Below are 12,568 nucleotides of genomic sequence, written 5' to 3'. Positions count from 1 at the left end.
CGGCCGGTGCCCAGAGCCCTTGGGAATCCCGGCTCCCTTCCCTCCCCCCGGCTCGGCCGATGCCCAGAGCCCTCGGGAACCCCGGCTCCCTTCCCTCCCCCCCGGCTCGGCCGGTGCCCAGAGCCCTTGGGAATCCCGGCTCCCTTCCCTCCCCCCGGCTCGGCCGATGCCCAGAGCCCTCGGGAACTCCGGCTCCCTTCCCTCCCCCCGGCTCGGCCGGTGCCCAGAGCCCTTGGGAATCCCGGCTCCCTTTCCTCCCCCCGGCTCGGCCGGTGCCCAGAGCCCTTGGGAATCCCGGCTCCCTTTCCTTCCCCCCGGCTCGGCCGATGCCCAGAGCCCTCGGGAACCCCGGCCCCGGCTCCCTTTCCTCCCTCCCGGCTCGGCCGGTGCCCAGAGCCCTCGGGAACCCCGGCCCCAGCTCCCTTCCCTCCCTCCCGGCTCGGCCGGTGCCCAGAGCCCTCGGGAACTCCGGCCCCGGCTCCCTTCCCTCCCCCCGGCTCGGCCGGTGCCCAGAGCCCTCGGGAACCCCGGCTCCCTTCCCTCCCCCCGGCTCGGCCGGTGCCCAGAGCCCTCGGGAACCCCGGCTCCCTTCCCTCCCCCCGGCTCGGCCGGTGCCCAGAGCCCTCGGGAACCCCGGCTCCCTTCCCTCCCCCCGGCTCGGCCGGTGCCCAGAGCCCTCGGGAACTCCGGCTCCCTTCCCTCCCCCCGGCTCGGCCGATGCCCAGAGCCCTCGGGAACTCCGGCTCCCTTCCCTCCCCCCGGCTCGGCCGGTGCCCAGAGCCCTCGGGAACTCCGGCTCCCTTTCCTCCCCCCGGCTCGGCCGGTGCCCAGAGCCCTTGGGAATCCCGGCTCCCTTCCCTCCCTCCCAGCTCAGCCGATGCCCAGAGCCCTTGGGAATCCCGGCTCCCTTCCCTCCCTCCCAGCTCGGCCGATGCCCAGAGCCCTTGGGAATCCTGGCTCCCTTTCCTCCCCCCGGCTCGGCCGATGCCCAGAGCCCTTGGGAATCCCGGCTCCCTTCCCTCCCCCCGGCTCGGCGGGTGCCCAGAGCCCTTGGGAATCCCAGCTCCCTTCCCTCCCCCCGCTCGGCCGGTGCCCAGAGCCCTTGGGAATCCCGGCTCCCTTCCCTCCCCCCGGCTGACCGGTGCCCAGAGCCCTCGGCAGTCCCTGCCTGGGGCGCTTTGTGCCCTCTTGTGCTGCAGCGAGCGGTGTCTGCGCTGGGGAGCCGTGTGAGTCTGTCTCAGCAAGAACAAGGAGCCGTCCTGTGGCGCCTTTGAGCCTGACACGGTTATTTGGTGCTGAGCGTTTGTGGGCGGGAGGGGTTTCTCTGCTCATCTCCCCCCTGCTAGCTGTGCTCTCTGAGGCGGCGCGCTCTGCAGGGCCTCGTCCGCGTGTCCCCAGGGCGGGCTGCTGAGGCGCTGCCCCTCTGCCCCAGGTGCTCCGTCAAGGCCGTTGAGGCAGCGCTCGGGGCCCGGCAGTGGAAGAAGGCCATTTACATCCTGGATTCCCAAGACCAAAGGACAGCAGCTAAGTTCTACCCCAGGATCGCCCAGCACTACGCAGCCCTGCAGGAGTACCAGGTGAGGCGCCAGGTCCCCCCGCTCCCAGCCCCACGTGGCCCGGCCCCCTCACAGCTCTCTCTCGCCCACAGATTGCAGAGGGGCTGTACTTGAAAGGGGAGCGGGCCAAGGACGCCATTGACATGTACACGCAGGCCGGGCTCTGGGAGCAGGCACACAAGGTGGGTGCTGGCGAGGGACAGGCGACCCAGGGCCGATTCGCTCCCTTCTCTCTTAACGGGCAGAGAAAAAGGGGAATCTTGTCCCAGTGGAGGCTGCTCGAGCGGCCGGGGGGATGCAGCGGCCTCCAGGTCAGGTCTTGGCTCAGCCCTTTGTGAGTTGCACGCGAAGGCGAGATCCCGAAATGGCTTTGTGACTTGTCACTCGTAGACCCGCTGGCGAGTGCCGGGTACGGCACCGTGTTTCCCGTGGCAGACGAAGGGTTAATGGGCGGCATGGCACAGAACGCTGCCGGGGAGCATTGTGACTTGCCCAGGCACTCGCTGGTGGGCCTAGACGGCTCCGTGACTCGGCCACTCACGAGGGCTCCGGCCTGGCTGCCACACAGTTACCGCTTGGGTACAGCCGCGTGCGCCTTTCCCCATAGCACGCGGGGAGGGGCTAGGAGTCCCGGCAAGGCTGTCCATCAGCCTGGGCCAAGACCCCTTCGCTAACCGTGCGCACCCCAGCAGCCGGGTCTCCCGGGCCCTGCTCCTCGCCTCCATCCCAGGAGGCCCTGGTGCCGTTCCCAGGGGTCATTGAAGGGGGCCAAACCAGGCCAGGTCACTGCTCTGTCCGCCTCTGGCCTGGAGAGCGGCCCTTCCCCGCAGGGCGCTTGTGAGCTGGGTAGCCAAGCACCCAGGGTATGCAGTGGGCCCCGGGCTCTGCTCCCAAGCCGTCCAAATGGAGACTGGCCATGTCAGACTGCCAAGTGGGTGCCTAGGGCTTCAGAGCTGAACCCGCCACACACCCAGCAGGTATTCCCGGCGCGGGGGGGCTGGGATCTCCCCAACCCCCCTTCCGCCTGTGCCTCCCTGCAGCTGGCGACCCAGTGCATGAGGCAGGAAGAGGTGTCCGTGCTCTACACCAGCCAGGCTCAGGAGCTGGAAAAGCAGGGCAAATACAAAGAAGCAGAGAGGTGAGTGTCTGCTGGACGCCAGGGCTGGGGGCTAGGCCTCGCTTACAGCCCCGGGGGGTGTGGAGAAAGCGCAGCCTCTCCAGAGCCCGGTTCCCAGCACAACTGCCAAGGGGTCTTGCTGGGGATGGGGAGAGGGCAGGAGGACAGAAGCTCTTTCTGGGACTGAGGGAGGGGACTAGACACACCGGGGCGGCCCATCCATACAGGCGAACTAGGCGGTCGCCCAGGGCGCCACGTTAAATGGGGCGCCGAACGGTGGCGCAATATCGTTGAGGGGTTTGGAGGTGGGGCGCCGATTGCATGCTTCACCGGGGCGCCAATTACCGGCAGCTAGTCTAGGACCGCCCCTGAGAAACACCTGGAAGTCACATGTCACTGCATCCAGAATGGAGGGCCCTTGGGCCGTCTCACATATCTCTCTAGCCCTGGCCAACTGTGTCCTGGGCCTGGCCCGCTGGGTGGTACAGGCTGCGCCTGTGTCCTGGGTCTGGCCTAGCGGTGGTACAGGCTGCGCCTGTGTCCTGGGTCTGGCCTAGCGGTGGTACATGCTGCGCCTGTGTCCTGGGCCTGGCCCACCGGTGGTACATGCTGCGCCTGTGTCCTGGGCCTGGCCCACCGGTGGTACAGGCTGCGCCCGTGTCTAGGACTGGCCCACCGGTGGTACAGGCTGCGCCCGTGTCTAGGACTGGCCCACCGGTGGTACAGGCTGCGCCCGTGTCTAGGCCTGGCCCACCGGTGGTACAGGCTGCGCCCGTGTCTAGGCCTGGCCCACCGGTGGTACAGGCTGCGCCCGTGTCCTGGGCCTGGCCCACCGGTGGTACAGGCTGCGCCCGTGTCTAGGCCTGGCCCACCGGTGGTAGAGGCTGCCCCCGTGTCTAGGCCTGGCCCACCGGTGGTACAGGCTGTGCCCGTGTCTAGGACTGGCCCGCCGGTGGTACAGGCTGCGCCCGTGTCTAGGCTTGGCCCACCGGTGGTACAGGCTGTGCCCGTGTCTAGGCCTGACCCACCGGTGGTACAGGCTGTGCCCGTGTCTAGGCCTGACCCACCGGTGGTACAGGCTGTGCCCGTGTCTAGGCCTGACCCACCGGTGGTAGAGGCTGCCCCCGTGTCTAGGCCTGACCCACCGGTGGTACAGGCTGTGCCCGTGTCTAGGCCTGGCCCACCGGTGGTACAGGCTGCGCCCGTGTCTAGGACTGGCCCGCCGGTGGTACAGGCTGTGCCCGTGTCTAGGGCTGGCCCACCGGTGGTACAGGCTGCGCCTGTGTCTAGGGCTGGCCCACCGGTGGTGCAGGCTGCGCCTGTGTCTAGGGCTGGCCTACCCGTGGTACAGGCTGTGCCCGTGTCTAGGGCTGGCCCACCGGTGGTACAGGCTGTGCCCGTGTCTAGGACTGGCCCACCGGTGGTACAGGCTGTGCCCGTGTCTAGGACTGGCCCACCGGTGGTACAGGCTGCGCCTGTGTCTAGGGCTGACCCACCGGTGGTACAGGCTGCACGTGTGTCTAGGGCTGGCCCACCCGTGGTACAGGCTGCGCCCGTGTCTAGGCCTGGCCCAGGGATGGTCGCAGCGTTTCCATGCTTGTGTTCTCAGGCTCTATGTCACCGTGGAGGAGCCTGACCTGGCCATCACCATGTACAAGAAGTGTAAGATGTACGATGAGATGATTCGCCTGGTAGCAAAATACCACAGGGACCTGCTGAGTGACACACACCTGCACCTGGGCAAGGTAAAAGCTTTGTCAATGGGCGCAGCTCGGCCGCCCGGGGCAGGGCTCCTGGCTCGTTCTTACCACGACCTCCCGTTTCAGGAGCTGGAGACAGAGCGCCGCTGGCAGGAGGCTGAGTACCACTACCTGGAGGCCAAGGACTGGAAGGCCACCGTGAACATGTACAGAGTGAATGGCATGTGGGAGGAAGCGTACAGGGTAACTAGCTCTGGGGCAGTGAGCGCAGGCCATGGATCGGTGGGTCCCAGGACTCACGGCGCTGCTAGTCCCAGCATGCACTGCTCCGAGCCTGCGTACGCCCAGTGTGGGGTGAAGGAGGCGCGTGGGCCAGGGTGCAGCACTGCACGGCGGGGTTCACGTCTCCGCCCTCTGGGCTGAGCGGCGCTGAGGAGGCCCCGCCCTCCCCCCACGAGGAGGCTCTACGTGGCGAGGGGACTCCGCAGCAGGCTGCGTTGCGGAGCCAAGGAGCCCCGGGAGGATTCGGCTGCTCCTTCAGCTCTGTTTGCTTTGGACAGGTAGCCAAGGCCCACGGGGGGGCCAATTCCTACAAGCATGTGGCCTATCTGTGGGCAAAGAGCCTGGGAGGGGAAGCGGCCGTGAAACTCCTCAACAAGTTTGGGCTCCTGGAAATGGCCATTGACCAAGCGGCAGACAGCGGGTGAGTGAGCTGGGCGAGGAGCAACGCCAGGCTGCGGAGCGCCCCTCGTGCCCAGCCGGCGGCTCCCTCTGCGTCCCACGGCGATCAAGTGCAGCGCTGCCCATGCCCGGGGGGCTGGCAAGGAGCTTTTCCTGGCCTGTCCGGCTGTGCAGAGCGTCCCCCTCCAAGGGGGGGATCATGGGCCAAGTCACCTGCAGCACCACAGGCTGACACCCGCTGGGGCCATCTCCTGTTGCAACCGCAGCACCTGCCCTCTCGCCATGGCCACCCCCTTGCTGAGTGCTCCCCATACGCTGCCGGGTTCTGCGGGCCAGTCCCTGCCCTGCCCTCCCCTTTCCTCCCGTGGGACACGGCGGGGCTCTGCTCCACGCGGGGACGTGGCCGGGCTCTGCTCCACGCGGGGACATGGCCGGGCTCTGCTCCACGCGGGGACGTGGCCGGGCTCTGCTCCACGCGGGGACGTGGCCGGGCTCTGCTCCACGCGGGGACGTGGCCGGGCTCTGCTCCACGCGGGGTCATGGCCGGGCTCTGCTCCACGCGGGGACATGGCCGGGCTCTGCTCCATGCGGGGACGTGGCCAGGCTCTGCTCCACGCGGGGACGTGGCCGGGCTCTGCTCCACGCGGGGACATGGCTGGGCTCTGCTCCACGCGGGGACATGGCCGGGCTCTGCTCCACGCGGGGGGGCGCGCAGCCTGGCTCTGCTCCACGCGGGGACATGGCCGGGCTCTGCTCCACGCGGGGACATGGCCGGGCTCTGCTCCACGCGGGGACGTGGCCGGGCTCTGCTCCACGCGGGGGGGCGCGCAGCCGGGCTCTGCTCCACGCGGGGACATGGCCGGGCTCTGCTCCACGCGGGGACATGGCCGGGCTCTGCTCCACGCGGGGACGTGGCCGGGCTCTGCTCCACGCGGGGACATGGCCGGGCTCTGCTCCACGCGGGGACGTGGCCGGGCTCTGCTCCACGCGGGGACAGGGCCGGGCTCTGCTCCACGCGGGGACAGGGCCGGGCTCTGCTCCACGCGGGGACAGGGCCGGGCTCTGCTCCACGCGGGGACAGGGCCGGGCTCTGCTCCACGCGGGGACAGGGCCGGGCTCTGCTCCACGCGGGGACACGGCCGGGCTCTGCTCCACGCGGGGACACGGCCGGGCTCTGCTCCACGCGGGGACAGGGCCGGGCTCTGCTCCACGCGGGAACACGGCCGGGCTCTGCTCCACGCGGGGACACGGCCGGGCTCTGCTCCACGCGGGGGGGCGCGCAGCCGGGCTCTGCTCCACGCGGGGAAATGGCCGGGCTCTGCTCCACGCGGGGACGTGGCCGGGCTCTGCTCCACGCGGGGACGTGGCCGGGCTCTGCTCCACGCGGGGACGTGGCCGGGCTCTGCTCCACGCGGGGACGTGGCCGGGCTCTGCTCCACGCGGGGACGTGGCCGGGCTCTGCTCCACGCGGGGACACGGCCGGGCTCTGCTCCACGCGGGGACAGGGCCGGGCTCTGCTCCACGCGGGGACACGGCCGGGCTCTGCTCCACGCGGGGACACGGCCGGGCTTTGCTCCACGCGGGGACACGGCCGGGCTTTGCTCCACGCGGGGACACGGCCGGGCTCTGCTCCACGCGGGGACGTGGCCGGGCTCCGCTCCACGCGGGGACACGGCCGGGCTTTGCTCCACGCGGGGACGTGGCCGGGCTCCGCTCCACGCGGGGACACGGCCGGGCTTTGCTCCACACGGGGGACAAGGCCGGGCTCCGCTCCACGCGGGGACATGGCCGGGCTCTGCTCCACGCGGGGACGTGGCCGGGCTCCGCTCCACGCGGGGACACGGCCGGGCTTTGCTCCACACGGGGGACAAGGCCGGGCTCCGCTCCACGCGGGGACATGGCCGGGCTCTGCTCCACGCGGGGACACGGCCGGGCTCTGCTCCACGCGGGGACACGGCCAGGCTCTGCTCCACGCGGGGACACGGCCAGGCTCTGCTCCACGCGGGGACGTGGCCGGGCTCTGCTCCACGCGGGGACGTGGCCGGGCTCTGCTCCACGCGGGGACACGGCCGGGCTCTGCTCCACGCGGGGACACGGCCGGGCTCTGCTCCACGCGGGGACAGGGCCGGGCTCTGCTCCACGCGGGGACAGGGCCGGGCTCTGCTCCACGCGGGGACAGGGCCGGGCTCTGCTCCACGCGGGGACAGGGCCGGGTTCTGCTCCACGCGGGGACATGGCCGGGCTCTGCTCCACGCGGGGACGTGGCCGGGCTCTGCTCCACGCGGGGACGTGGCCGGGCTCTGCTCCACGCGGGGACGTGGCCGGGCTCTGCTCCACGCGGGGACACGGCCGGGCTCTGCTCCACGCGGGGACACGGCCGGGCTTTGCTCCACACGGGGGACAAGGCCGGGCTCCGCTCCACGCGGGGACATGGCCGGGCTCTGCTCCACACGGGGGACAAGGCCGGGCTCCGCTCCACGCGGGGACATGGCCGGGCTCTGCTCCACACGGGGGACAAGGCCGGGCTCCGCTCCACGCGGGGACGTGGCCGGGCTCTGCTCCACGCGGGGACACGGCCGGGCTCTGCTCCACGCGGGGACACGGCCAGGACCTGACCCTTTCCTCTGGTCACAGCGTCTTCGACTTTGCCTTTGAACTGGCCCGGCTGTCGCTGAAGCAGAAGACGCCCGAGATCCACCTCAAGTACGCCATGTTCCTGGAGGATGAGGTATGGCCGGGGCCCTGTGGCCGCTGGGGCTGCGCCAGGCCGCAGCCGGAGCCCCTGGGGCAGCTCGGGGGAAGCCCGGGCCCACAGCGGTGCCTAAGCAGCCCGCTCTCTGTCCTAGGGCAAGTTTGAAGAGGCGGAAGCGGAGTTCGTTAAAGCTGGGAAGCCCAAGGAAGCAGTGCTAATGTGAGTGCCCGCAGCAGGGGCAATCCCGGGGCCGTGCTCCCCTGCCTGGCCCCCGCCTCTCCCCCGCCCCCCATCCGCTGGCCCAGGCTTGCATGTGGCATTGGCTCCCCAGGTTTGTCCACAACCAGAACTGGGATGCTGCCCAGCGCGTGGCCGAGGCCCACGACCCGGACAGCGTGGCCGACGTGCTCGTGGGGCAGGCTCGCTTTGCCTTCGAGCAGAAAGAATTCCAGAAAGCCGAGGCCTTTCTCCTGCGGGCCCAGCGGCCAGAGCTGGCCGTGAAATATTACAAGGTGGGTGCAGCCGGTGGCCGTCGCCCGCCATAGCTCAGTGTCCGGTTCCCTCCCACGGAGCTCGTTGTCTGGGGAGAGACCCCTCCATGGGCTGAGACCCCCTTGTCCCCTCAAGAGCTCAGTGCCTGAGCCTGATACCCAGAACCCGGGCGTGGCTGTGGGGTACTGGGGAGGGTTGGACGGGGACTGCGGGTGCCCCCCCAGGTGTGGCTGCCGGGGGTGGGGGTAGGACGGGGGCTGCGGGTGCCCCCCCAGGTGTGGCTGCCGGGGGTGGGGGTTGGACGGGGGCTGCAGGTGCCCCCCCAGGTGTGGCTGCCGGGGGTGGGGGTTGGATGGGGGCTGCGGGTGCCCCCCCAGGTGTGGCTGCCGGGGGTGGGGGTAGGACGGGGGCTGCGGGTGCCCCCCCAGGTGTGACTGCCGGGGGTGGGGGTTGGATGGGGGCTGCAGGTGCCCCCCCAGGTGTGGCTGCCGGGGGTGGGGGTAGGACGGGGGCTGCGGGTGCCCCCCCAGGTGTGGCTGCCGGGGGTGGGGGTTGGACGGGGGCTGCGGGTGCCCCCCCAGGTGTGGCTGCCGGGGGTGGGGGTAGGACGGGGGCTGCGGGTGCCCCCCCAGGTGTGGCTGCCGGGGGTGGGGGTTGGACGGGGGCTGCGGGTGCCCCCCCAGGTGTGGCTGCCGGGGGTGGGGGTTGGACGGGGGCTGCGGGTGCCCCCCCAGGTGTGGCTGCCGGTGGAGGGGGTAGGACGGGGGCTGCGGGTGCCCCCCCCAGGTGTGGCTGCCGGGGATGGGGGTAGGATGGGGGCTGCGGGTGCCCCCCCAGGTGTGGCTGCCGGGGGTGGGGGTAGGACGGGGGCTGCGGGTGCCCCCCCAGGTGTGGCTGCCGGGGGTGGGGGTAGGACGGGGGCTGCGGGTGCCCCCCCAGGTCTGGCTGCCGGGGGTGGGGGTAGGACGGGGGCTGCGGGTGCCCCCCCAGGTGTGGCTGCCGGGGGTGGGGGTAGGACGGGGGCTGCGGGTGCCCCCCCAGGTGTGGCTGCCGGTGGTGGGGGTAGGACGGGGGCTGCGGGTGCCCCCCCAGGTGTGACTGCCGGGGGTGGGGGTAGGACGGGGGCTGCGGGTGCCCCCCCAGGTGTGACTGCCGGGGGTGGGGGTAGGACGGGGGCTGCGGGTGCCCCCCCAGGTGTGGCTGCCGGGGGTGGGGGTAGGACGGGGGCTGCGGGTGCCCCCCCCAGGTGTGGCTGCCGGTGGAGGGGGTAGGACGGGGGCTGCGGGTGCCCCCCCAGGTGTGGCTGCCGGGGGTGGGGGTAGGACGGGGGCTGCGGGTGCCCCCCCAGGTGTGGCTGCCGGGGGTGGGGGTTGGACGGGGGCTGCGGGTGCCCCCCCAGGTGTGGCTGCCGGGGGTGGGGGTTGGACGGGGGCTGCGGGTGCCCCCCCAGGTGTGGCTGCCGGGGGTGGGGGTAGGACGGGGGCTGCGGGTGCCCCCCCCAGGTGTGGCTGCCGGGGGTGGGGGTTGGACGGGGGCTGCGGGTGCCCCCCCAGGTGTGGCTGCCGGGGGTGGGGGTTGGATGGGGGCTGCGGGTGCCCCCCCAGGTGTGACTGCCGGGGGTGGGGGTTGGACGGGGGCTGCGGGTGCCCCCCCAGGTGTGGCTGCCGGGGGTGGGGGTTGGACGGGGGCTGCGGGTGCCCCCCCAGGTGTGGCTGCCGGGGGTGGGGGTAGGACGGGGGCTGCGGGTGCCCCCCCCAGGTGTGACTGCCGGGGGTGGGGGTAGGACGGGGGCTGCGGGTGCCCCCCCAGGTGTGGCTGCCGGGGGTGGGGGTAGGACGGGGGCTGCGGGTGCCCCCCCAGGTGTGGCTGCCGGGGGTGGGGGTTGGACGGGGGCTGCGGGTGCCCCCCCAGGTGTGGCTGCCGGGGGTGGGGGTAGGACGGGGGCTGCGGGTGCCCCCCCCAGGTGTGACTGCCGGGGGTGGGGGTAGGACGGGGGCTGCGGGTGCCCCCCCAGGTGTGGCTGCCGGGGGTGGGGGTAGGACGGGGGCTGCGGGTGCCCCCCCAGGTGTGGCTGCCGGGGGTGGGGGTAGGACGGGGGCTGCGGGTGCCCCCCCCAGGTGTGGCTGCCGGGGATGGGGGTTGGACGGGGGCTGCGGGTGCCCCCCCAGGTGTGACTGCCGGGGGTGGGGGTAGGACGGGGGCTGCGGGTGCCCCCCCAGGTGTGGCTGCCGGGGGTGGGGGTAGGACGGGGGCTGCGGGTGCCCCCCCCAGGTGTGACTGCCGGGGGTGGGGGTAGGACGGGGGCTGCGGGTGCCCCCCCAGGTGTGGCTGCCGGGGGTGGGGGTAGGACGGGGGCTGCGGGTGCCCCCCCAGGTGTGGCTGCCGGGGGTGGGGGTAGGACGGGGGCTGCGGGTGCCCCCCCAGGTGTGGCTGCCGGGGGTGGGGGTTGGACGGGGGCTGCGGGTGCCCCCCCAGGTGTGGCTGCCGGGGGTGGGGGTAGGACGGGGGCTGCGGGTGCCCCCCCCAGGTGTGACTGCCGGGGGTGGGGGTAGGACGGGGGCTGCGGGTGCCCCCCCAGGTGTGGCTGCCGGGGGTGGGGGTAGGACGGGGGCTGCGGGTGCCCCCCCAGGTGTGGCTGCCGGGGGTGGGGGTAGGACGGGGGCTGCGGGTGCCCCCCCAGGTGTGACTGCCGGGGATGGGGGTTGGACGGGGGCTGCGGGTGCCCCCCCAGGTGTGGCTGCCGGGGGTGGGGGTTGGACGGGGGCTGCGGGTGCCCCCCCAGGTGTGGCTGCCGGGGGTGGGGGTTGGACGGGGGCTGCGGGTGCCCCCCCAGGTGTGACTGCCGGGGGTGGGGGTTGGACGGGGGCTGCGGGTGCCCCCCCAGGTGTGGCTGCCGGGGGTGGGGGTTGGACGGGGGCTGCGGGTGCCCCCCCAGGTGTGGCTGCCGGGGGTGGGGGTTGGACGGGGGCTGCGGGTGCCCCCCCCAGGTGTGACTGCCGGGGGTGGGGGTAGGACGGGGGCTGCGGGTGCCCCCCCAGGTGTGGCTGCCGGGGGTGGGGGTAGGACGGGGGCTGCGGGTGCCCCCCCAGGTGTGGCTGCCGGGGGTGGGGGTAGGACGGGGGCTGCGGGTGCCCCCCCAGGTGTGACTGCCGGGGATGGGGGTTGGACGGGGGCTGCGGGTGCCCCCCCAGGTGTGGCTGCCGGGGGTGGGGGTTGGACGGGGGCTGCGGGTGCCCCCCCAGGTGTGGCTGCCGGTGGAGGGGGTGGGACGGGGGCTGCGGGTGCCCCCCCAGGTGTGGCTGCCGGTGGAGGGGGTGGGACGGGGGCTGCGGGTGCCCCCCAGGTGTGGCTGTGGGGGATGGATCGGGAGCTCTTGGGGGTGCCTGGATCGGCCCGCCAGAGCCTGGAAGTCCAGGGGGCGGCGCCAAGCCCTGCCTGCTGTGTCTGTGTGCGGTGCAGGAGGCTGGCATGTGGAGCGACGCCCTGCGGACCTGCAAGGAGTACGTCCCCGGCCGCCTGGAGGCCCTGCAGGAGGAGTTCGACAGGGAGGCTGCCAAGAAAGGGACCAGGTGGGCCCAGACTGTTCAGCTGAGCTGTGCAGGGACATCCAGAGCCACTTGGCCGAGTCCCTGCCCCCTTTCCCTGGGCTGGAGGCAGGCGACCCACCAGATGGGCCCGTTGCAGGAAGCGTCTGTCTCCCAGCCGGGCCGGCTCAGCACTGACTCGCGCTGCCTTGGGCCTGCAGGGGCGTGGAGGGCGTGCTGGAGCAGGCCCGGCACTGGGAGCAGGCTGGGGAATACGCCAGGGCTGTGGACTGCTACCTGAAGGTCCAGGATCCCAGTAACAGCCTGCTGGTGGAGAAGAGCTGGCTGAAGGTAAGGCCTGGCCCCCCCTTCTGCTCCCCAGGGGCTCCCCCACCGCAGAGAGGCCCTGCCCAAGCCCCAAGTGTCTCTAGGGCCTCAGGGTGACCGAGCCCGGAGAGATGAGCTGCAGGCACCACCCTCTGGGGCCAGGCCTGGGTTGGGCTCTGACAGGCCCCCCAGTCCAAGGCCGGGGCCCAGCTCTCTCCCTGGCAGGGCCTGGACCCCCAGCCTTGGGCCTGGACGTGTCCCTCCCCCCAGTCTTGGGACTGGCTCCTGCCGCCCATCTCAGAGGGGCCCTTCTTCCCATATCAGAGCTCCCAGACAGCCCCCCCCCCACTTCCACCACTGCTGCCTTTTCTCCTGCAGGCTGCTGAGCTGGCCATTAAGTTCTTGGGCCCGCCCCGGAGTGTGGAGGTGGCCAGAGTGGTGGGACCCCAGCTGGTGGCCATGAAGAAGCAGAGTGCGGT

General features: G+C 72.4%; 1 protein-coding gene across 1 annotated transcript in view; it reads left to right on the top strand.

The window, feature by feature from the left end:
- IFT172 (intraflagellar transport 172) overlaps positions 1–12,568 on the top strand; it is a 178,238-nt gene that overhangs the window by 99,313 nt on the left and 66,357 nt on the right. Inside the window, exons 25-36 of the mRNA XM_089776934.1 lie at positions 1,433–1,577; positions 1,649–1,738; positions 2,597–2,694; positions 4,283–4,418; positions 4,500–4,616; positions 4,934–5,076; positions 7,689–7,782; positions 7,901–7,965; positions 8,078–8,258; positions 11,698–11,807; positions 11,984–12,113; positions 12,468–12,566. Of these exons, the coding sequence (XP_089633060.1) occupies positions 1,433–1,577; positions 1,649–1,738; positions 2,597–2,694; positions 4,283–4,418; positions 4,500–4,616; positions 4,934–5,076; positions 7,689–7,782; positions 7,901–7,965; positions 8,078–8,258; positions 11,698–11,807; positions 11,984–12,113; positions 12,468–12,566 (1,408 nt within the window). The remainder of the gene's footprint in view (positions 1–1,432; positions 1,578–1,648; positions 1,739–2,596; positions 2,695–4,282; positions 4,419–4,499; positions 4,617–4,933; positions 5,077–7,688; positions 7,783–7,900; positions 7,966–8,077; positions 8,259–11,697; positions 11,808–11,983; positions 12,114–12,467; positions 12,567–12,568) is intronic.

Source organism: Pelodiscus sinensis, chromosome 3 (genome assembly GCF_052426305.1).
Source record: "Pelodiscus sinensis isolate ZL-2025 chromosome 3, ASM5242630v1, whole genome shotgun sequence".
NCBI classification, from domain to species: domain Eukaryota; kingdom Metazoa; phylum Chordata; order Testudines; family Trionychidae; genus Pelodiscus; species Pelodiscus sinensis.
Note: the sequence above shows the minus strand (reverse complement) of the source record. Positions and strands in the feature narration are given on the sequence as shown.